The sequence below is a fragment of the Mesoplodon mirus genome (assembly GCF_964341445.2).
Source record: "Mesoplodon mirus genome assembly, chromosome: 5".
In the NCBI taxonomy this organism is placed as follows: domain Eukaryota; kingdom Metazoa; phylum Chordata; class Mammalia; order Artiodactyla; family Ziphiidae; genus Mesoplodon; species Mesoplodon mirus.
This window is the reverse complement of record NC_138980.1, coordinates 39,455,970-39,478,552: the sequence shown is the minus strand read 5'-3', so window position 1 is coordinate 39,478,552 and position 22,583 is coordinate 39,455,970. Positions and strand designations below refer to the sequence as shown.

At 46.3% G+C, this 22,583-nt stretch overlaps 1 protein-coding gene across 4 annotated transcripts in view; it reads left to right on the top strand.

The window, feature by feature from the left end:
• The first annotated feature begins 606 nt into the window (after positions 1 to 606).
• The window catches only part of DNMT1 (DNA methyltransferase 1), a 44,024-nt gene continuing 22,047 nt past the window's right edge, over positions 607 to 22,583 (top strand). Inside the window, exons 1-14 of one of the 4 annotated variants that reach the window (XM_082623916.1) lie at positions 607 to 829; positions 8,623 to 8,659; positions 9,183 to 9,290; positions 9,480 to 9,699; positions 10,521 to 10,599; positions 11,732 to 11,810; positions 14,230 to 14,264; positions 14,654 to 14,756; positions 16,387 to 16,421; positions 17,344 to 17,431; positions 19,198 to 19,232; positions 19,742 to 19,823; positions 22,147 to 22,181; positions 22,503 to 22,551. In XM_082623916.1, the coding sequence (XP_082480042.1) occupies positions 651 to 829; positions 8,623 to 8,659; positions 9,183 to 9,290; positions 9,480 to 9,699; positions 10,521 to 10,599; positions 11,732 to 11,810; positions 14,230 to 14,264; positions 14,654 to 14,756; positions 16,387 to 16,421; positions 17,344 to 17,431; positions 19,198 to 19,232; positions 19,742 to 19,823; positions 22,147 to 22,181; positions 22,503 to 22,551 (1,164 nt within the window). In that variant the 5' untranslated portion in view covers positions 607 to 650. Of the gene's footprint in view, positions 830 to 1,099; positions 1,387 to 8,622; positions 8,660 to 9,182; positions 9,291 to 9,479; positions 9,700 to 10,520; positions 10,600 to 11,731; positions 11,811 to 14,229; positions 14,265 to 14,653; positions 14,757 to 16,386; positions 16,422 to 17,343; positions 17,432 to 19,197; positions 19,233 to 19,741; positions 19,824 to 22,146; positions 22,182 to 22,502; positions 22,552 to 22,583 lie in introns of those variants that run through there. The other 3 variants (XM_082623914.1, XM_082623913.1, XM_082623915.1) reach the window with 3 other exon arrangements.

Here is a 22,583-nt window from a genome sequence, read left to right as displayed (position 1 = left end):
CTTCTAGGAGTGCCATAGTTTGAGGTTTAGGTTTAGGTCTTTAATCCATTTTGAGTTAACTTGTATATACGGTGTAAGGTAAGGGTCCAATTTCATTCTTTTGCATGTAGATATCCGGTTTTCTCAGCACCATGTGTTGAAGAGATTATCCTTGCTCAAGTTCTGGTGTTTTTTAAAGCACACAGACTGTGGAAGTGGCCCAGGTCTCCCTACCAGTGAGATCTTTGGTGCTACCTGCGTATTTTGTGCATCCTCAACATTTTCTGGAGTAAGTGCTATTAGCCCCTTTTCACAGATGAGGAAACTAAAGCTGGGTCCAATTGACCTGCCCAGGGTCGACACAGTGAGCGAATAGGTGTAGGTGGAATTGGAACTGAGGACTTGAACTCTAGTGCCCACACCCTGGAACACCCTGAGGATCTTCCCCATTTTATCCCTAGCATGCGGGGAAAGAATGAATGAATGAATGTCGCAGGCAAAGCTCCCAGCAAACGGAGGAGCTTGGACAAGCCCACTGCTTCACGCGGGGGTGCGCTCCCGTCCCGCGCATGCGCGGCCCCTACGCACGGCCAGCCTCACTGCGTCTACCCACACATGGTACGGCCTCCCTCCGTGTGGTACGGCCCGCTTTCCCCCACGCCCGGGCCGGGATGGTACGCGCTGCCTCCGCTCGCCGCCCCTCCCCATCGGTTTCCGCGCGAAAAGCCAGGGCTGCCTGTGCTGCCGCCGCCTCTGCTGCACCTTCCAAGATGCCTGCCCGTACCGCCCCAGCCCGGGTGCCCGCGCTGGCCTCCCGGGCCTTCTCACTGCCCGACGATGTCCGCAGGCGGTAGGTGCTGCGGGGGACTGCGAACCCGGGGTGGGTTGCACGGCGTTGGGGGTGGGGGTGGGGGTCGTTTCCCCTCCGGGTAGCCCGTGGCCGCCGCTGACAGGCGGGCGCGCATGCGTGGGATGGCGCGGCGCGCGGCGGCAGTTGGCGCGGGCAGGGTGGCACTTCCGGTCGCGCGCGCCCCTGGCCGTTTGGCGCCAAAATGGGCCGAGGCCCTCTCACAGCTCCCTGGTGACTGGAACTTGGGGGTCTCTTCTGACCTCAAAGTAGAACAAGCCTTGGGTTCGCCTTGGGGATCCCCTTCCTGGAGCAGCCTCAGGCCCAGCCCCTGCCGCCAGCTTGGTCGCGCAGGAAGTGGGCAGCCCGCGGCCTCAGAATACCCCTCGGCCCGGGCACTAAGGCCTCCACTTCCGGTGCCCGGTCCTCTCGAGGGGGTCGGGCCGGCCTGGTCCCCGGGGGTATTTTGGGGGTCCCCTCGGTGCCCCCACGCCACGCATCCCGATGGCAGCCTCCAGAGACAGATATCGCCGGTCGGGGGACGGGCGCGGCCGGCTCAGGTTTGCGAGCCCCGTCTTCCTCTGGGGGCTCCCTCCATCACCTCATACGGCTAGGGTAGGCGCATTCTGCAAGGAACTCTTCACATACCATGAGGGCTAGGGCTCGGACGCCGTGAAAGCTGAGTGGTTTCTTCTAGTAAATCGGTGCCTGTGAGCCGTGGGCATCAAGGAAGCCTTGCTAGGGAGAACTGGCTGCAGTTTCGCGTGTGTGTGTGTGTGTGTGTGTGTGTGTGTGTGTGTGTGTAGTGAGGGGGCAGCAGCTAATATCGGGGACTTAGCCAGTCTTAGCTAATCTGTGCACAGGGATTGGCGGCAAGACCGTTGGGCCCAGGCTTCTTGTTCCTGAAGGGCATCAGTTTCACTCCTGGAAACTTGCAAACCTCACTTGGAGCCCTAGTCACGGGAGCCTCGACCAGCCCTGAACACTTCCAGCCAGATTTGTGAACCTGATTTTGCCATTTCCCTGTTTCCCTGTGCTTGTTTCCTAAAGTTGTGCCAGTCCAGTTCTGATTTGGGCTTTTGGGGGTGGAGAGTAGGTGTTGGAGGTATTTGGGTCTCCCTCCCAGGCGTCAGACCACTTCTTAACTACAGTTAGAGGGTGCTGTGCCTTGCTGAAGAATCCCTATCTGTCCCCCTAAGACATAACGTAACTTAAAAATGGAAATGGCATCATGGAAGTATCTGGCTTCACTTTAGACCCAGGACAGAGATGTTTGGGCCCAGCCTTCTTTAACTTGATGGTGGGAACGCTACCTCCACTGGCTCATCTAACCTTGGGCAAGTTTCATAAACAAGTTACATCTGTGGACTAGGACAGTGAACATGGGCTTTAAACTGGTATTGGATTAAATGAGAATATGCCTGGCACATAAAGGCCCCCCCCCGCGCCGTGTTAGCATTATTGACTAATCTAGCTTGCTTTTTTTCCCGTTCTGCTAATTGTATAAAACACTTTACATTGTCTCATTTAATCCTCAAGTGTTCTCAAGAGTGGTTGCCACAGGAGTTAACAGCAAGGAAGCAAAGATTCCTGCGGAAGTTTGCTTCTTGCCAAAACCTTTCCCTTCAGCTAGGGCTTTTATTGGGCCAGAGCAAGTGTTTTGTTTGGCTGAATTTGAATGTTCTTAGGTGAGTGTTACAATCCGCCATTCACCCTAGGTTCCATATTACTTTGAATGAGAATTGCTTACTGTGGGTATAGAGTCTTGGGTTTCTGCCTCAGACCATTGACGTTGTCAGCTTATGTGACCCTCTCAAGAGCTTTTCTTAAATTTTGAATTTCAGCGTATAAAATACACACATAAACATGGCATTCAATACTCCTTTTAAAATACTCCCTTACACCTCCTTGTAAACGGAGGTATAACTTTTTGATTCATGAAAATTAGGTACCTCATATTATGGATTATACTACTAAGTTCAGTAGAATGCTCTAGGAACAAAATTTAGGCCTAGTCCTCACTCAGGCATTTCTGTCACTTATGCTAACTTGTGTTTATATGGCAGCTTTTTTTTTTTTTTTTTTTGCGGTACGTGGGCCTCTCACCTATGTGGCCTCTCCCGTTGCGGAGCACAGGCTCTGGACGCGCAGGCTCAGCGGCCGTGGCTCACGGGCCCAGCTGCTCCGCAGCATGTGGGATCTTCCCGGACCGGGGCACGAACCTGTGTCCCCTGCATCGGCAGGCGGACTCTCAACCACTGCGCCACCAGGGAAGCCCTATGTGGTGGCTTCTTTTAAAACTCATACAGTTACATTAGCTATGTAACACTACTAGAAAGTATTCTTAACATTTGGGTTTTTAAGTTTAACTTTTTTTGAAGTATTTTATGTCCTAAGTCTTCTAAAAATAATGCCTTTCAGGACAAGCCACATTTTTCCATTTGAATTTTCTTACTCTGTCCAAGCCACCATCTTTTGTATAGAAAAAGCAATAGTCTTCCTACTCGTCTTTCTGTTGCCACTCAGGTCTGCTTTCTGTAAGTGGAAACTGTGATCCTCTTTCAATATAAGTTGGAGACAGAGATTTTCCTGCCCCTTACACTGCCTAATGCACTTGGCCTCAAGTCCGGGATCCCCGTCCACTTGCCTGACTCATCTTGTGCTCTTTTCCTCACAAACCACACAGGCTGCCTTTTAGGTTCTCAGGGCCTGAGAGCATGCAGAGCAACCAGTGTGAGGCTGGGTTCCACCTACCCCTTCACCATGCTGGGTATTGTCTGTTCATCCGTAAGACTGCTCAGAAAGACAGTCCCCTTTCCCTGCGATGAGGTGTTGAATTCTGTCAGCGCATCCTGCATGCTGCCTTTGCAGCTTGGGAGTTGATGATGACTTGTTGTCTGAGCATGTTTGCCTCATTCATTGTACATGCAGCTCGGTGTCCACTAGACTCGAATGCTTACATGCCAGACTTTCCCCTTCACCGAGGCCTGGATTTACATATTGATTCTAGCAACCTCCTTGCACAACTCATTTAGCCTTTGTAATTATGACAGCTTTCTTATCTGCTAGCCACTCTGATTAGATTAGGTTGGGTCATGAAGTTCTTAACTAGTCCCATGGCTCCTGAGTAGGTATGGAGGGCAAAACTGAGTTACCTTTTCTGGTTCTCCCCTGCACTAGGATTCTGGAGGTGCAGACTACTGGAGTTCAGATCCCACCCCACCACTTGCCAGCTGTATGACCAAGTCATCTAACCTCCTGGTGCTTTATCTGTAAAATGGGATGGAGGTGCCTGCTCCACTGGGGCATTGTGAGGGCTGAGCTGATAGGTGTAAATGTGGTAGAACAGCACCTGCACAGAAACCTCCTTCACTGCTTATCACGTGGCAGCTGTATGTTTCACTTCTATTATTGGGGTGGGGGGCGGTGCATAACTTAAAGTACCAACATGCAGACCTGATACTAAGGCAGATACTAATATAGCAGTGTATGTCTGCTTATCATTCCAACCTTCCCGTTTGCCTGGTTTCTTGTATTATCGTCTGGACTTGCTCTTTTTAATTTTATTTATTTATTTTTGGCTGCATTGGGTCTTCATTGTTAGGGTTTTTTCTAGTTGCAGCGAGCGGGGGCTACTCTTCGTGGCAGCGCGCAGCCTTCTCATTGCAGTGGTATGGAGCACGGGCTCTAGGTGCGTGGGCTTCAGTAGTTGTGGCTCGCGGGCTCTGGAGCGCAGGCTCAGTAGTTGTGGCGCATGGGCTTAGTTGCTCTGTGGCATGTGGGATCTTCCCAGACCAGGGCTCGAACCTGTGTCCCCTGCATTGGCAGGTGGATTCTTAACCACTGCGCCACCAGGGAAGTCCCTGGTCTTGCTCTTTTTGCTGCCACCTTAGCTTAGCTTTTGTGCCGGGTGTCCAGTCATTCTGCAGTTAAGGTGGTTTTCTATCCTTAATTCTTTGTATCCTTGGCTTTTGTGATGCTGTTTGCCAGCAGGGGACCTCTTCCCTGATTTCTGCCATATTCCTTTTCAATTTCTGGACCCTTATTTTCTTCCAGTCTTAAGATTTCTGCTTTCAGCAGTTGGGGGTGCAGCTGGAAAAGCCTCTATGGAGAGCCCGTTCTAATTTCTAGCTGCCGAATAGCCATCTAGATGGCTATTCACTGAAATGTCACTCCTAAAATTCATGGTCTGCTTACTTTCTCCCACCGAAAAGTTCAGAATTTCTGGTACTGTATTAGTTTTCAATTGCTGCCGTAACAAACTAGTCTTAGTAGCTTAAATAAAACAAATTTGCTGTCTTCTGATTCTGTAGGTCAGAAATGTGGTGTGGGTCTCACTGGATTAAAATTAAAGTGTCAGCAGGCTACATTCCGTTCTGGAGGCTCTAGGGGAGGACCTGTTTCTTACTCTTTCAGGTTGTTGGCAGAATTTGGTCCCTTGTGGTTATAAGACCGAGGTCCCTCTTCTCTTGCTGGCTGTAAGGCGAGAGCCATTCCCAGCTACTGGAGGTGATGACATCTGTTGGCTTGTGGCCTCCTTCCTCCATCTTTAAAGCCAGCAAAGCCAGTTCTCGCATCACATCTTTTTGACCTTTCTGTAGTCACATCGCTTGAAATTCAGCTGGGAAGTTTCTCTGCTCCTAGGATTTAAGTGACTCGATTGGGACCACCTGGGTAATCCAAGAAACCCTCCCCATCTCAGGGGCTGTAACCTTAATCACATCTGCAAAGTCCCTTTTGCCATGTAAGGTAACATATTCACAGGTTCTGGGGAATTAGGGCATGGAAATCTTTGCGGGGGGTGGTCCGTTATCCTTCCTACCACAAATATTATCTCTGGTAGCCCTATACCAACCACCATGCAGCCAATTACAAAAGGCAGAGTAGACGGAGCTTTGTAACTTCTCTAGCATGTTCTCAGCTCCTGCTGCTAAACCATATTACAGACCAGCATTTCTAGTTTAGGATGTTAGAGTGATTTAACATCTTATCTCTTCATGTCTAATATATTGTTTATTTCTGCAAGATTGACTTTATTTTTTCCTACTAAAAGATGACTGATACCTTGGGTTCTACCACCCCCATGACTTCCGATGGTTTGTTAACTATGGAGCAAAGTCAATGATTTTGAGCCTGACATTGCTGACCTCCCTCAGACTGGCACCCACCTCCTCTCTCTGGACTTGCCTTTCTTCCCCTGTGTCAGCTCGACTTGTGTGGGTTCCTTGGGTGAACTCTAAGCCAGCGCCTCTGCTGTGCTGCTCCTGTTTCGGACAGCTCCCTCTGCCCAGTTCCCGCTGAGCTCTCAATGTCTCTGGATCCCTCCTTCCTGATGCTGTTTATACCCTTTTGCTTCAGAAGCCTCAGATTTGAACTCTATTTGTCCACACAGTGGTTTATGTATATCTTTTTCTCCTTTAAAGAACTGCTCTGAGGGAAGCAACTAGGAATGAATTGTGGGATCTTAGACTGGAAGGGAGCTACTGTTTCCTTTTACAAGGTGGTTGCTGTTCTCTGTGACTCCTCTACCTGGTCCTTCATGTCTGCTTCTAATCCTCCTGGCTATGAACGTAAAGCAGATGTGAGGTAGTGTCACCAGTTTTACTGGGAAGGGGATGGACTCTCCAGTGAAAGCCTGGGTGTCCGGAGCGGCACACTGGCCAGCCTTCTTCCTGCCACACCTCTGGCTCCTTGGTGCCTGCCCTGGGCTCCAACCTTCTACTCTGGGGCCAAGCAGGTCAAATCCAGTCTTCACAGGGCAAGACACTTCAGATATTCTGAAGATTTGTTTCTCCCTGCCAGGCTAAATATCCCACTTCATAGGAAAGCTTCAAAGAATTCAGACCCACAGATCTGTCTCCTGGCCAGATGTAGGAGTTGTCAGCATTGTGGAAAGGGCCCTTTGATGGGCTTCAGTCTAAGTGTTATCCTTGACACCTGAGGTAACCTGGTCGAGGTAGGAGCTGTGTCCTGCCAGGGTTTTGTGGGGACAATAACTGAAGACAGGTAGGTGTGATGCTCCTGCAGCAGCATGTGAGTACCGAGTTATGCAGTTGTCCTCATCTAAGGCTCTCCCAGGACCTGAGTTGCTTTGAGGGTAGAATGACTTTTGCCTGGAAGGGGCTTCACGTGCTTCTGGAAAGCTTGACTCTGAATCTTGAGTCCAAGTTACACAACATATGTGACGTATAGTATATTACCACTGTATCTGGAGGCTGCTAAGTATTTTTTTGGCCGTACCATGTGGCATATGGGATCTTCATTCCCCGACCAGGGATCGAACCGGCGCCCCCTGCCTTGGAAGCACGGAGTCTTAACCACTGGACTGCCAGGGAAGTCCCTGCTAAGTCTTTTCTATAGAAAGACCTTTCCTGACCATCCAGCAAGTCATGTGGTCCCTGCCTGGTAGTGCCTACATCCCATCACTCAGCTTGTTGCCTGGAACAGGGCCTGGCGTAGAGTAGGCGCCCACAGATGGGAGTGGTGGTTGAAGCTAGAAGCAGGATCCACGTGCACTCGGAGTAGCCACTGTCTGTCATTAGTCCAGCAAAGCCTGTCGCTCAATTCCTGGCTGTGCTGCTTACACTTGCCCTCTGGGAAGGCCAGCCTGGCAGAGCTCTGTTCCTGCCCTCTGGGCTGCTGGTAACTGAGTACCTAACCTGGGTGCTGGAGGGGAGGATCTATAGATGGTGGAGACCCAGGCTAGGAACAGCAGCCTCCCCATTTCCTCGGTGTCTTCTAGTTTTGTTCCTTTATTCTTTTTGCTCCCTTCCTCCCCAAAGAGACAAGATACTAATCTTCAATAGTCAAATCAGGCCATGATTTTCCAGCTAAACTCATGACAGTTCTGCACTTCTGAATGACCAGGTACAAACATTTGCAAGGACGAGCTCTTGGGGGAGGCGCCAGCCAACTTTTCTAGCTTCATCTGTCTTGTGTGTGGGCACCCCCTGCTGCCTCAGATGCCTTGACTCCTCCATTTTCCTATATTTCTCATCAGAATGCTGCCACCACCCCATCCTGGCCTTTGGGAATGTTAGCTGGCTGTTCCCCACAGCATCCTGTCACCCTGGTCCACTCTTTCTAACCTCTGTATGCCCTCCTATGAAATCTTGTCAGGTCCAACTGGAGGAAGACCACCTATAGGTCAGTTAACTTGGGAAGGACCCCAACCGTGTGACCTGCTTCCCCTTTCCCAGTGTCTTTAAAATAACGTTAAAAAAAAAAAAAAGAATGTTGTTCTAGAGCTCCTATATCATCTCTTACCACCATCAGAAAACCACCCCCCAAAAGGGGGACCTCATTCATATTGAAAATAACTTTTTTTAATTAATTTATTTTAGTTTTGGCTGTGTTGGGTCTTTGTTTCTGTGCGACGGCTTTCTCTAGTTGCAGCGAGCGGGGACCACTCTTCATCACAGTGCGCGGGCCTCTCACTGTCACGGCCTCTCTTGTTGCGGGGCACAGGCTCCAGACGCGCAGGCTCAGTAGTTGTGGCTTACAGGCCCAGTTGCTCCGCGGCATGTGGGATCTTCCCAGACCAGGGCTCGAACCCGTGTCCCCTGCATTGACAGGCAGATTCTCAACCACTGCGCCACCAGGGAAGCCCGAAAATAATTTCTTAACGTGTAGGCATTACAGTAGGGCATTCTAGACACTGGGGGAGGGAAAAACCATTGTATTTTTTTCTAACATTCATGTTAAACTTATTTCCAAAGTTCTTTAAACTGTGGTATTCTTACAGGTAGACAGTGTTGCTTAACAAGTGTTTGTTTCTTCCCTTTTTCTTCCCCCAGGCTCAAAGATCTGGAAAGAGACAGTTTAACAGAAAAGGTAAGGTAATCTTCACCTTAACAAAATTTATGATCAAATGTGGCCATTTGACAGATACTGTGTAGTTCATAAAAACAAATTTAAGTGGAATTGGCTCTCTTTTCCCTAAAGTTGAGGATACCTTGGATGTTTTTGTCTAATGTGCTGTACTAATAGGCTATTATTGGTTAGCTTTTTGGTAACTCATCGAGTTTCCCAGTCTGGGTTCCGTAGCCTCAAGTCTGGATTATAACTTGTCCTGGTCACACTGTTTTTCAAAATCAGTTTTGTTCTAGTACACTGTTATGTGTCTGTTTCACCTCTAATCTTTCCATTTTTCACCACTCTGGAGATGGTGTGATATGATCTTAGTGGAAACATCACGAACATGTCTTATGAATATTTAGTTTTCTTTTTAGCTGACTCAGCATTGCCTGCTATTCAGTCATTGTTAGGTGACCAGGCAGTGTAACTATTTGTGTATTAGTCCATTAGTTCATAGCTTGGGAGTGTGGAGACTTCTAAACCTATATCCTTCCCTTAGGAATGCGTGAAGGAGAAATTGAATCTCTTGCATGAATTTCTGCAGACAGAAATAAAGAATCAGTTATGTGACTTGGAAACCAAATTACATAAAGAAGAATTATCAGAGGTAAGTCCTCAGCATCCCAGTGGCTAGAAAACGTTTCCTCCCATGTAACTTGTCTGTGACCAGGGAGGCAGAATAATCCCACCTCTCCCTGTTACCTGATAGTTACAGAGGAAGCACGTGTGTTTCCTTATTCTCTCATTGCCACTTGTTTACATTCACTACTACTTAAATTATCCTTTCCTGCTGTAGGAGGGCTACCTGGCTAAAGTCAAATCCCTTTTAAATAAAGATTTGTCCTTGGAGAATGGAGCTCATGCTTTCAGTCGGGAAGTGAATGGATGTCTAGAAAACGGGAGCCAGTCAAGTGGTGAGGACCGCAGAGTGGAAATAGCAGAGAAAAAGAAGTCCCCCAAACCTGTTTCCAAACTTTGCATGCCCAGGAGAAGCAAGTCCGATGCAGAAACAAAATGTAAGAGCGCTTGACTCATTTGACCTCGTTGGAGTCTGGTACCACCTAAGGGGAGGACAGACTTGGCGCCACAGGGTCTGTCTGTTCCCCCCACACACACAACCCCTCCACCGGCAGTACTTGTTTTTTGTGTATCTTTTTGGTTTTTTTTGGTGTTTTTTTGGGGGGGTGGGGGGTGGCTGTGTTGCTCGGCTTGTACGATCTTAGTTCTCCAACCAGGGATCGAACCCAGGTCCTCAGCAGTGAGAGTGCCGAGTCTTAACCACTGGACTGCCATGGAATTCCCTCTTGTGTATACTTCTAACTAGCTTAGATATATACTTGCAATTTGTGTCTTCAACCAAGTTATAGAGCAATAGATCCCCAAATGTGGTTGAATTTATGAGGTATAAGATAACAGGAGCTACTGATGTTTATTACGTCTAAGTTACATGCCTGTTTAAGCTGAACATTTATTCTTAGACTCCTTCCCCGCTTGTAGTCAGAGTAACTCTTCTGGAATTTTTAAAAATAAGAGCATGGGACTTGAGCTCAGGTCAGGTGCTTGGCCACTTCATCTTTTGACGAAATAAGCGGAGGTTCTGTTTCCTTGTCCGTCTCAGGGTTGGGCCCCTCATACAAGAGCTTGTGTTAAAATGGCCCAGCAGACTGGCAGGTGCTAATCTGATGACTTTATCAAGATGGTGGTTGCTTAGAATAAGAAGAGAAAGATACTTAATCCTCAGAACCTGGTCTCTGCACCAGCTTGGTAATGCTGAAGAACTGTACCTTCGCTGTGAACTCTTTATTCATAGTGGCTTTTTTGTTTCTTTTTCTTTAAGCAGCTGAAGTCTCATCTAGCCCCAGGATTACAAGGCAAACTACCAGGCAGACCACCATCACATCTCATTTCACAAGGGGGTCAGTATATAATGAATGGACAGCCCCCATTTTAGGGGCCAACTGTTTTTGGTAAAACACGTATAGAATTAGTAGGATGTAACTTAGTAATTCTGACTTCCACATTGCTTAGGTTTTCCTTTTGATATTCTGTAATTAGACATTCATGAACAGCATTTCTGAAGACCTCATCCATTTTTACTCTTAACATAGGAAACTTCAAATGTACATACACAAAATTACCAAGGATAGTAAAATGAACCCCTGTGTACCTATCACCCAGTGTGAACAACAGTTAACAGCTCCTGGCTGTTGTTTCATCTATACCCCCATATGCTCCAAGTGAATTATTCCAAATGGATTACAACTCCATACACACCCATGTCCCCCCAGTTGGATTACTTTGAAACAAATCGGACATGTCATCTTATCCACAAATACGATATTTCTAGATGACAAGGTCTCTTTCTCTGACAAGTTTTTTATTCATATTTTGCTATAATTGCTAACATCTAGCAAACAGTCTTTTGAAGAAGACAAAACATGCTTTATAAAGTGTAACAGTTCCTTACTAACAAATATATAGCAGTGTTCATACTTCCCCTTGTGTAACAGAGTTTGGTTGATTTGCTCCTTAAGCCTTTCAAGTGATAGATTCCTTAGTTTCTTGCCATTTATTTAAAGAAAATAGGTCTTTTGTCTAATAGCTTCTAGGTCTGGCTGACTGCATCGTTTTGGTGGTTAATGTGTTCCCTTGTCTCCAGTTTTCTGTAAACTGGTAGTTAGGTCTAGAGTCTTGATCAGATTCCAGCTTTATTTTGTGAGACTTCATTGACGGCATGGGGCTGTCCATCAGAGGCATGTAATGTCTCTTCGGTGATTCTAGCAGCCATTGATCAAAGTCTAGATCCATTATTTCTTAAGGTTTGCAAAATGGTGGTATTCTAAACCTGTCATCCAAAGAAACATTAAGCTCGAAGCTTCTTTTAATGTCCTGGCAGAAAGGGCTTCTCCTTGGAGGGAAGAGGGTGTCCATGCCCTGAATCTTTCCAAACAGAGGATACTCTTGGTAGGGAGGAATATGAGTTGTTTCGTGCCCACTGGAGGACTAGGGTCTAGCTGAGCTAACAGTTGGCTTTACTGTGTGTGACAGCCCTGCCAAACGGAAACCTGAGGAAGACGCTGAAAAAGCAAAATCAGATGATTCTGTCGATGAAGAAGAAAAAGACCAGGTAGGGCTCGTGTTTAAGTTTCTTAACTCTGCCTTATTTTGGTACACTTGCTGGTAGTTGTGAATTTATACTTGGTCTGCCTATGGACCGGAAGTGACTGAGAGGGTGTTAGAACACATCCCTGGACCCAGGGCAGTATGAGGTGTATTATGGTTAGACCCGAGGACTCAGCAGGCCCGTAACTTTGGTCTGTTCTCTCCTGTCTACCTTCCTACCTCTCCAGCTGTCAAGATTTGACAGTCAAACCAGCAGATGTGATGCGTTTAAAGCATTTGCTTCTGATGTCAGATAAGCTCCTTTCCCACATCTCATTTCTCTATAAAAGCAGAATTGTCGTGTTATTATGTGTATTGTAATAATGCTGCTTAGGCTTTTTAGGTTAGAAAACTGGTGGCTTGCCAAAGGCCTCCAATATAGAAAATGTCAGTCTCCAGCACTGTCCCATGTGACTTGAGGGGCAAACCTAGATAATACCAGATGGTCACATGCTATCTATTTCAGTCCTGCCATAGGATTAGCTGTGTAAGTGGGGAAGTCTGTAGGTTTACAGGTGGGTGGTAAATGCCCTGTTACCTGCTAAAGATGAGTATCCGTGGTTTGCTCTAAGGCAGGGTTTCTCAACCAAGGCATTGACTTTTGGGGCCAGATAAACCTTTGCTGTGGGGGTGAGTCCTGTGCATCGTAGAGTGTTTAACAAGGTCCCGACCTCTACTCCCTAGATGCCCGTAACATTCCCTCTCTCTCCTCCCAGTTGTGACAACCAAAATCACCTTCAGACTTTCCCAGATGTCCCCTGGGGGGCACAGTTGCACTGAGCGAGAAGCATTGGACTCAAGGCTACCAATATCATTGAGGTGGACTTGACGTCCTGTTGTAAAAGACACACTCATTCTCCTGTTTAGTCAGACTACCCACTCACAGGTGGGACACTGAGACAGAGGGAAACAGCTTGTCCAAGTCACATGGCCACATCCCTTGCCTCCTAAGAAAACATGTCACAGGTGAAAGCAAGCTGGCTCTTGTAATATTGGCAAGTCTTTTTTTTTTTAACAAGTATGCCAGTTTTAGAGTTGTTCTTTGCCCTCTAACCTTTTGGAGGGCTTACATAGCCTTCTACCTTCTAAAGAAACGAACTGGGGTACTCTTTCCCAAGCAGGAAGCAGTTTCACTGGCAGTGTGTGTGAGACCTTGGGGACTTGGAGGATGAACACTTGTCGAAACAGGGTTTATCCCGATATGCTAAAGTAAGGCTCAGTGCACCACACCAGTGTTATCAGGTGGTGGTGGTCAAATAAGTAGTACTACAGAGAGAATCTTTCTTTTGTCAATTTAAAGTTTTGAGATCTCACTATGTTTTTTAAAACAGGTATTAAATACATGCATTTGGTAAAACAGTACAAAAGGCTGTTTGGTACGTAGGGGTGGTACTCCCCCCTCTCCATCCTGTCCTTCCTTTGAGAGGCGAGCATTCATCAGTTTCTTCTATATTGTTTCAGATTATATGTATGTATATATTACTGTAGTATATTAGTATAAAATCTATCTTAGGGTTCTCCAGAGAAACAGACCCAGTGATGTCTGTGTATATGAGATTAATTTAAGCAACTGAGTCACACGACTTCAGGCTGGCGAGTCTGAAATATGCAGGACAGGCCACCAGGCTGCAGACCCAGGGAAGAGTTGATGTTGTAGCTCAAGTCTAAAGGCAGTCTGGAGGCAGAATTTTATATATGCACATACAGATTAATTCCGTATAATATAGTACAGGGGTTCTGTGTAGTTTACCCAACTTTCTCCAATGGTGACATCTCACATAACTGTAATAGCAAAACCAGAACATGGACATCGGCGTAATCTACAGACTTTATTCACTGTGCATGTATGGTCACGTGTACGCACGCATGCATTCTTGTAACCTCCACCTCAAACAAGACAGATCGGTTTCATCACCACAATATTTTTATCCCTCTTAAATACATAAATACAGATATCCTGAAGATGGCAAGTGTTGTGAACTTAGGGAAGTAGTGTACTAAGGTATTCATCAGAGAAGAGCTGGTGTCCAGTTTAGGTTGTCATCATCACTTCCTGATGTGAATCCCAAATTACTCCTTTGGTTTTTTTCTAGTATTAACAAATTCCTGACATGAGGTGGATCTTTGACTTTACATAGCGTCACTAGATGACTTCTAGTACCCAGATGTGTGCCGGGCCAGCTCCTGGGCCTCCCTTTGTTTTGAGGGTGGTGGGACATCAACACCAGGCTGAAGGGTGCCCAGATCTCCCCCAAACCCAGATTACCCCTCAACCCCTGTTTTTAACCACATCAAATGTGTTTATTTAATAGTTTGACTCATGCTTTTGGTTTTGATCTTCTTTTGAAATATTGTTTTTCTCTTTTTCCCTTCTCTCCACATAGGAGGAAAAGAGACGTAGAGTTACATCCAGAGAACGGTAAGAATAATAAATCTTTTCTGTGCAATATGTAATCTTGATGACTGAAATTACTTTTCTGAAATCTTCTAAAAAGAAGAACGTTATAGTGAGTTGCCAGGGTGACCATAGATAGCTTAAGGATGCCGAGTTTGCAGTCAGATTATTAACCTTGTGATTCAGGTAGAATTGTCTTGCAAAGAGTGAATTGGGGGCAACTGGCCGTTATCAGTACTAGATCTAAAGGTTGTATTAAATATTAAATGTTGAGGTAATATGTGCCTTTCAGGGCTCCTGAGATGAAGATTGATTTTGGGGGGTGGTGGGTAGGAAGGAAGACCTTTTGAAAATTGCTTCCATGGGAGGAGTCTGTGAAAGTCACCCTTAGGGTGTGTGATTTTGCTTGACAGAGTTGCTGGACCTCTCCCTGCAGAAGAACCGGGAAGAGTAAGACCAGGAACACACGTGGAAGAAGAAGAAAGAGATGATAAAGTAAAGCCTGGTCACCTCCAGGTTTGTCACTTCCACCTTAATCTTAGAACCCATTTGGTTCTAGGAGGGGGTGGTGGTCAGGGTGTGGGGAGCGTGTAGGAACAGAATAACTTTCACTAACGATCAAAATGACCTTGGATTTAGCTAAAATGCTCTTCAAACTCATTTTTCTGCTGGTTCTGTATGTGGAAGGTGTGTTACGTGGCTCTAATGATAGTAAATCAGCAGTAGGCCTGGAAGTCAGCTGGACCTCTGCCACTTGATCAGTCAGTCACAGAGCTTCAGTCTGTCCCCTTGCCTGCCTGCCTCTCCTGCCCATGAGGTCCTTGTGAAGGTCTCATTTTCAAACACATGAGGTGCTAAAGTGCTCTAGTATCGTCCAGGTATAAAGTTACATTCTTAACTGAGATCAGATGAGTTCTTTCCCCAGACCTCCAGCTCCTTTGTAAAATCAGAGTTTCAGATTCTGTGAAATACAGCTGTACCCACTGAACCCCCATGGGAGGGAGTAGGAATTGGGGGTCTGATACTGGAAGCTTTACCATTAGACAGCACTGCCCCATATGACAAAGGGCTGACATTGGTCAGTCACAGGTGGCAGAACAATATCAGGTCCCTTTTGGTTTTATTAAGACATTGATTAGAAGTTTCTTAGAAACTCAAATGGGTGGTGTGTGCCCTTATTGAGAGCCTGTTAAAGGATGGGTGTCTGTTATTTTGTCCTAATGGGGAATTAACTAAGATGTATAATTCTTGAATCATTTGGTACTTGAAACTAGTCTTTAACTGATCTCTTCCCTACCCTGATCCTAGCTAAAGTTAGCAGCAGTTACAGTTGGGACACATGTTGGATTGTTTGAGAAGAAGCGGTTCTAGTGGGCTAGCTTGACCACCACCCTCCAAAGAAGGATTTTAGGGCAAGATTGAAATCCGTTGTCTGTGACCAGACCCCCAGGATCTCTTCTTCCAGTAGGAAGGTCTGCAATGTGTTTCTTCTGTTAACATCACCAACCTTTGTGATCTCCTTACAAAGTGTGTGGGGTTCCTGAGGCTGAATTCTGCTCTCTGGAGAGGAATGTTTAGCTCTCTAAATTCAGGCTCAAAACAATTTGTTGTCCATGTTTGAGATGGAGCTCTTTTCCAGATTGGGTCATTCTACTTTATTTCTTCATTAGATTCCTAGTTTTGATAAAGTTTTCTATGAGACTGTCAACACTTAATAATAACAAGTGATAGTATTTTGCCCCCAAATCCCTCTTAAACATCAGGATCTGTCTAAGAGTTCTTTAACTTCCTGCCTACCTACCCCACCCAAAAAAGTGCCTTTTTTTTTTTTTTTTTAATTTATTTCGGCATTCGGGATCTTTAGTTGTGGCATGCAAACTCTTAGTTGTGGCATGTGGATCCAGTTCTCCGACCAGGGATTGAACCTGGGCCCCCAGCATTAGGAACACGGAGTCTTAGCCACTGGACCACCAGGAAAGTCCCAAAAATGTGCTGTCTTGAAAGAAGAGAATCTTTATTCCAACTAGACTGCAGGATCAGTTTAGGTATTTTATTTCCGTAAAACTCTTTAGTAGAAAGATTCAAATCAAATGGAAAAATTAACTAGTCTTTTTTTTTTCTTTGTCTCCCCCTCCCCTCCACTTAGGAAGAAAAGAGACTCAGAAGTCAAACCAAAGAACTGTAAGTATAGTTAACATGTCTTTGTACTTTGTGAAGCTTACTTGCTCAAATAAGCATTCTGGTAAAAATAACGGATTGGACAGAGCATTAAGTGCACTGATCATACATGTAATGTGTGGATGACTTCTGCTCGTGGAAGGTCAGGCCACCACAGTGAAGGCTGAGGTCAGGCGAGATTTAGCTGACCTTGACCCCAGGCCTGTTCTTAGTGGTGCTCATACAGCAAGCAGTTAGTCAGGTGGTGGTTAAAGGGCACTGAGCAGCTCTGTCTCTTCCCCACAGCTGTGCAGACGCTGTATGACAAACTGCCCCAAAGCTCAGTGGCTTACGAGAGTAAGCGTGTTTTGAGCTTACATGTTTGCAGCTCAGTGGCCATTGGCTGATCTTGGTCAGGTGGACCCGCTTCAGCCCCAAGACTTGGCCAGCCTGGGTGTGCTCTCATGGCAGTGGCAGCACCTGAGGGCAGAAAGCAGCCTCGGACAGACAGTGGGCTGAAGCAAATGTTGAGACTGGGCCTGAGTCTGGGATGGGCAGAACACCTGAACTGAGTGGCCGGGCCCTGGCGGAAGGAGAGGTGAGGACTTTCCGGACGGCACCTCAGGCCAGCTAGCAAACCTGCACAGGAATCCACCACAGGCAGGATTCCCATCAGGTTACCAGAGATCAGTGGAGCCCTGTTGTCTCTTTTGTTTTTAAACTACTGTGTGTCTCAGCAACCGTGAGGTGTAGATGGTGCTTCCAAGGTCATACTTTCTGAAGTAATAAATGCCTTTTGGGTTTCTTGCTCTGAAAACTTGCCCTTCAGATAAGAAATACAATCCATGCTCTAACTTAGGGGAGGAGACTGTGTAAACCCCTCACTGGGGTTGCTTGAAAGGGCAGTGGGCGCCCTGAGCTGACTGTGTGTTTCGTTCTGCGGCAGAACACCTAAACAGAAAGCTAAGGAGGAGCCAGACAGAGATGCGAGGCCCGGAGGAGCTCAGGCTGAAATGAATGAAGGAGAAGACAAAGTAAAGACTGACTCTGTCACTTACCTCTACCTGATCCTTACGTTCCCAGTTGGTGGGGAGAAATGGCGTGGGGTAGGGCTCTGTGTTCAGCTCCAGCCCTCCCTGCCTGTGGGGTGGCACTGGGCAGGTCAGCTGCTACCCTTCCTGGGGGTGGGTGGCTGTCACTTCATGTCAGCGCCTGATACATAGTGTTCAGTTGTCTGTGTATCATAACGGTGGGCAGGGCCTCTGTGTGTGCTGGACTAAGGTGTTTGTGGAGCCAGCTTCTCTTCAGAGCTTCTGCCCTGAGAAGGCTTGACGTGTCACCCCAGCTACATGGTGTCATCACACTTGTGCTGCTTTACCAACCAGTCAGTCTCCTGAATTCTTCTGAGCCTAGCTCCTCCCTTCCCAGCCAGCTTCCCCAGTTCAGCTAAGCGAGCACATTTAAACCCTAAAACACTACATTGATCCAGGGGTGGGCCTCTGTAAACATCCTGGGCAGCAAGGTTATCCACAGGGCTGTGAACTCCAGGGGAGGGGGATACACCTGCTGGGGGCTGCAGCACAGGACTCCTAAGCTCCTTAGCAGTTTGATCCCTGTCTAAGAGAAGCCAAACGAGGGTGGTCCCAGGATTGTCTCTGGTTTTCTGTCTGAGATCTAGAGAGCAGAGCCAGAGGTCAGACTTACTGGGTTGTGAGCATTCTCGCTTCCAGCGGGCACCCCTTGTTCTATAGCAGATGATCCTTTCAGTGTTTCCTCCAGCTTGTTCTATCTAACATCTTATTGTCTCTCGTCTTTTCGTTTCCTCCAGCTTGTTCTATCTAACATCTTATTGCTTCTCGTCTTTTCTGTCTGGATATTCATTACCTTACTGTCAGCACTCGCCTGGCACCCCTTCAGATCTAGAGAGATCTTAGCAGTGTTGTCAAACCACCAATTTTCCTCACACGGCAACTGGCAGGAGCTTTAGACCACACAGCCAGCACTTTTGCCTCACGGCAGAAAAGGACAAAAGGATCAAACATTTGACTTTGTCTAATATTGTTGACTTTTCTTCTGTTTTAATCTATGTGTACATTTCTCGCTTTATAGAGGTGAGCTGTATATCAGAAAGGTAATTTTCGTACAGAGGCTTAGCTGTTTTTAATGAGTTGGTGACCAAGTCAGGAATTCCTACTTCTACTTCTTTCCCATACTAGATTCCGAAGTTTAGTGTTGTCACCCCCTACCCCACTCCTACTGTCCCAATGCCTGTCTATATGACATCTTCACCCCTGACCAAACGACAGATGGAGCTATAGGCATTTTGGCCGACATAAGCAAAATGGCTATAATATTCCCTTTTACTTTGAGCTATCCTAGGACAGGGGTTGGTAAACTATGATCCATAGGCCAAATCTGGCCCTCTGCCTGTTTTCATAAAGTTTTATTGGGACACAGTCATACCATTTCACTTATGTATTGTTTCTGGCTGCTTTTGTGCTACAGTGGCAGAACTGAGTAGCTGTGACACAGGTCTGTGGCTTGTAAATCTGAAAATGTCTATTTTTTTGCCCTTTACAGGAAGTTTGCCAACTACCGGTCAACTCTTGTTTGTAGGCATTAGGGAACTGAGTTAACATTTTTGAAGCCTCATCTCTACCCTATAGACCTGCCCAGATTTTCCTGTTCTCTCATTCCACAGTGCTGCAATCATTAACTGATACTTCGGGGTTTTGTCTCGCTCTTGCTCAGAAATTAATTTTCCCCCCTTTATTTCTCCACCCACACTTTCCTCTCTCAGGATGAAAAGAGGCACAGAAGTCAACCCAAAGATCTGTAAGTGGTTAAAATGCTTGTGCTTTTGTGCTGTGCTTTGTGTAATTTAAATTAGCGAAATAACTGTTGGAGATCTGTGATGTAGAGGTTTACAGGGAATTGCTGGTGCTATTGGAAGATTGGATCAGTTTGGGCGGGGCTGGATAAGAAGTCAAACTCTGGGCCCCATCTTACCTGATACCCTCTGCCACGTGGGTAGCGCTCCCGTCACTGCACTGTCACGTGTCTCTTAGTTTCCAGCACCTCTCATCAGGCCCCACGTCTGAGGGTCACATGGGGCTTCTGAAGGCTTCCTTTCAGGATCACGAGTTAGTGACACACCTTGGGAGCTACTGTGACAAGGGGACTTTCTTCTTTGGATGGGAAGAAAGTGTCTTTTTGTTTGCCAGATCTATTCGGAATAGTTTGCTTTTCTGTAGGAAGGCATTAGTTTGTCATTTTTTATGTGAATTGGCAATATAGTTTTTTTTTTTTTAAGCTAACATCTGACTTATTTGTTTATCCAATAGAGCTAGCAAACGGAGACCAGAAGAAAAAGAACCTGAAAGAGTAAAACCACAAGTTTCTGATGAGAAAGATGAGGATGAAAAGGTAAGGCCTAGTTTTTTCAATTCTACTGTGTTTCATAATATCCCATTGGCTGGAATATGTTAAAGTGATTTTTAAACAATTTTTCTTATGGAAACATTCAAACATACCCCAAGGTAGGCAGAAAAGGGTAGCAAACCCTCACATTCTCATCAGCCTTCAGCAGTTATCAACCCATGATTAGGCATGTTTCACCCTAGCCTTACTCATTCTCCTTACCCTCCCTCACTCTGAAGATAAACAGATCCCAGATGTATTGCTGAAATATCTACAGAAGTCCTTCTAAAAGGAGAGGAGTCTCTTCTTAAACACCACCACTGGGCTTCCCTGGTGGCGCAGTGGTTAAGAATCCACCTGCCAATGCAGGGGACACAGGTTCGAGCCCTGGTCCGAGAAGAACCTACATGCCGCGGAGCAGCTAAGCCCGTGCGCCACAACTACTGAGCCTGTGCTCTAGAGCTCGCGAGCCACAACTACTGAGCCCGCGTGCCACATCTAATGAAGCCTGCACGCGTAGAGCCCATGCTCTGCAACAAGAGAAGCAACCGCAATGAGAAGCCTGTGCACCACAACGAAGAGCAGCCCCCACTCAGTGCAACTAGAGAAAAGCCCGTGCGCAGTAACAAAGACCCAACTCAGCCAAAAATTAAAAAAATAAATTAATTAATTAAAAAAAAATCACCACTATACCATTATCATAGCACAATAATATAAAAACCTAATCTCCGTTCAGATTTCCCTGATGGTCTCCATTGTGTGTTTTACAGTTGGGTTCAAGACCCCAGCAAAGTCTATATAATACACTTGGTTCCTGTTTGTCCTCAATGTGTCATCTGCAGTTTCACCCTGTCCTCTTACTTGCACTTGGTGGAACTAGCCAGCTTACCTGTAGTGTCTGTGGGTTCTCAGACTTGACATATCCCTCCAGCCCTGTCCACCTGCAGACCAGTAGTTAGGACCAGAGGCTTGACCAGAGGCAGGTCTCTTGTTTCCCAGAGTACTTCTGAGGTGATGCTGTGTACTTCCTGTTACATCATACCATAAGGCATGGTTATATTTTTAAGGTGTTAGGATTGATCATTGAGCTCAGGTGCCATCTGCCTGATCCATCCATTATAAAGTTCCCCATAGCTTTTCACCTAATGTTTTTAACAGTCATTGCTTAAATCCATTGTTTCACTGGGAGTTACAGATTGTGATAGTTGTGTTCTGTCATTCCTTCATTTACCCAAAATAATTCTAGAAATAAATTTTCTCTTATATTAGTCAGCAGGGGCCGCCATAACAAAATATGACAGTCTGGGTGACTTAACCAACTTAACTTATTTTCTTACAGTTCTGGAGACTGGAAGTAAAAGTTCAAAGTGCCAGCAGGGTTAATTTCTGGAGAAGTCTTTCTTCCTGGCTTGTGGACGACTGTCTTGCTGGTTCCTTACATGGTCTTTCCCTGTGCAAACACGTAGGGAGAAAGAGAGCTCTGGTGTCCCTTCCTCTTTATAAGGTCCCCGGTCCTATTGGATTAGGTCTACACCCTTGTGACCTCATTTAACCATAGTCACTTCCTTAAAAGCCTCATCTCCAAATACAGTCACATTTGGTGTTAGGGCTTCAATGTAGGAATTGGGTGGGGGGCCAGGGACACAACTCAGTCCATAGTACCCCTCTTCAATTATATACTTACTCTGAGGTACCACTTATACAGTAAAGCTGTGGTTTTTTTTGTTTGTTTTTTTAAAGTGGTCTTATGAGTCTTTTAAGGAAGGCTGGTTATAAGAATTTTGTTTAGGGGCTTCCCTGGTGGCACAGTGGTTAAGAATCTGCCTGCAAATGCAGGGGACAGAGGTTCGAGCCCTGGTCCGGGAAAATCCCACATGCCACGGAGCAATTAAGTGTATGCGCCACAACTACTGAGCCTGTACTCTAGAGCCCGCAAACCACAACTACTGAGCCCACATGCCACAACTACTGCGTGCCTAGAGCCCGTGCTCCACATCGAGAGAAGCCACCGCAATGAGAAGCCCGCGCACCACAATGAAGAGTAGCCCCCGCTCGCTGCAACTAGAGAAAAACCTGTGCGCAGCCACAAAGACCCAACACAGCCAAAAATAAATAAAATCAATAAATTTATTTTTTTTAAAAGGAATTTTGTTTATAAGACTAGACACTGGAGATGGCTTGGGTCTCACTGGTTCTCTGACTCTCTTCCTGCCTCTGACTTTTGTGATAGCCATGTACATTTTGTGATAACGTTGTACATTAAATTCTTAAGCATTATCCAGATGGAAAATACTTTTTTACCCTACACTCTCTTGTTTTCTCCATTTAGGAGGAGAAGAGACGCAGAACTACATGCAAAGAACCGTAAGAACTTATTTTTGTCTTTATACAAAGCAGATCATAATATTAAAGTGGTTGTCCTAGAAAGAAAGATAAAGGGGCTTTTAGTGAATGCTGGAGCAGCCTTAGCTTTGTATGTGATGGAGTGTGAGCACAGGACCGGGATGTTCCAATTCTGCCGTGTGAGGCAGATCCCCTCCTCGTGGTAAAGATGCTCGTAGCCTCACACCTTGCCCCTTATGCAGCATCTGGTGCTCATCTGTGTCTGGTGGATCAGGTATAACTTTGATGGCAGATTCTGATATGTTGTGAAATGACTAAAACAATCTTCTGCTTGGTTCCCAGAACTGAGAAGAAAATGGCTCGAACCAAAATGGCAGTCCTGTCCTCCAAGGTAAACATACATGTGGGAGTAAAACCAGTTGT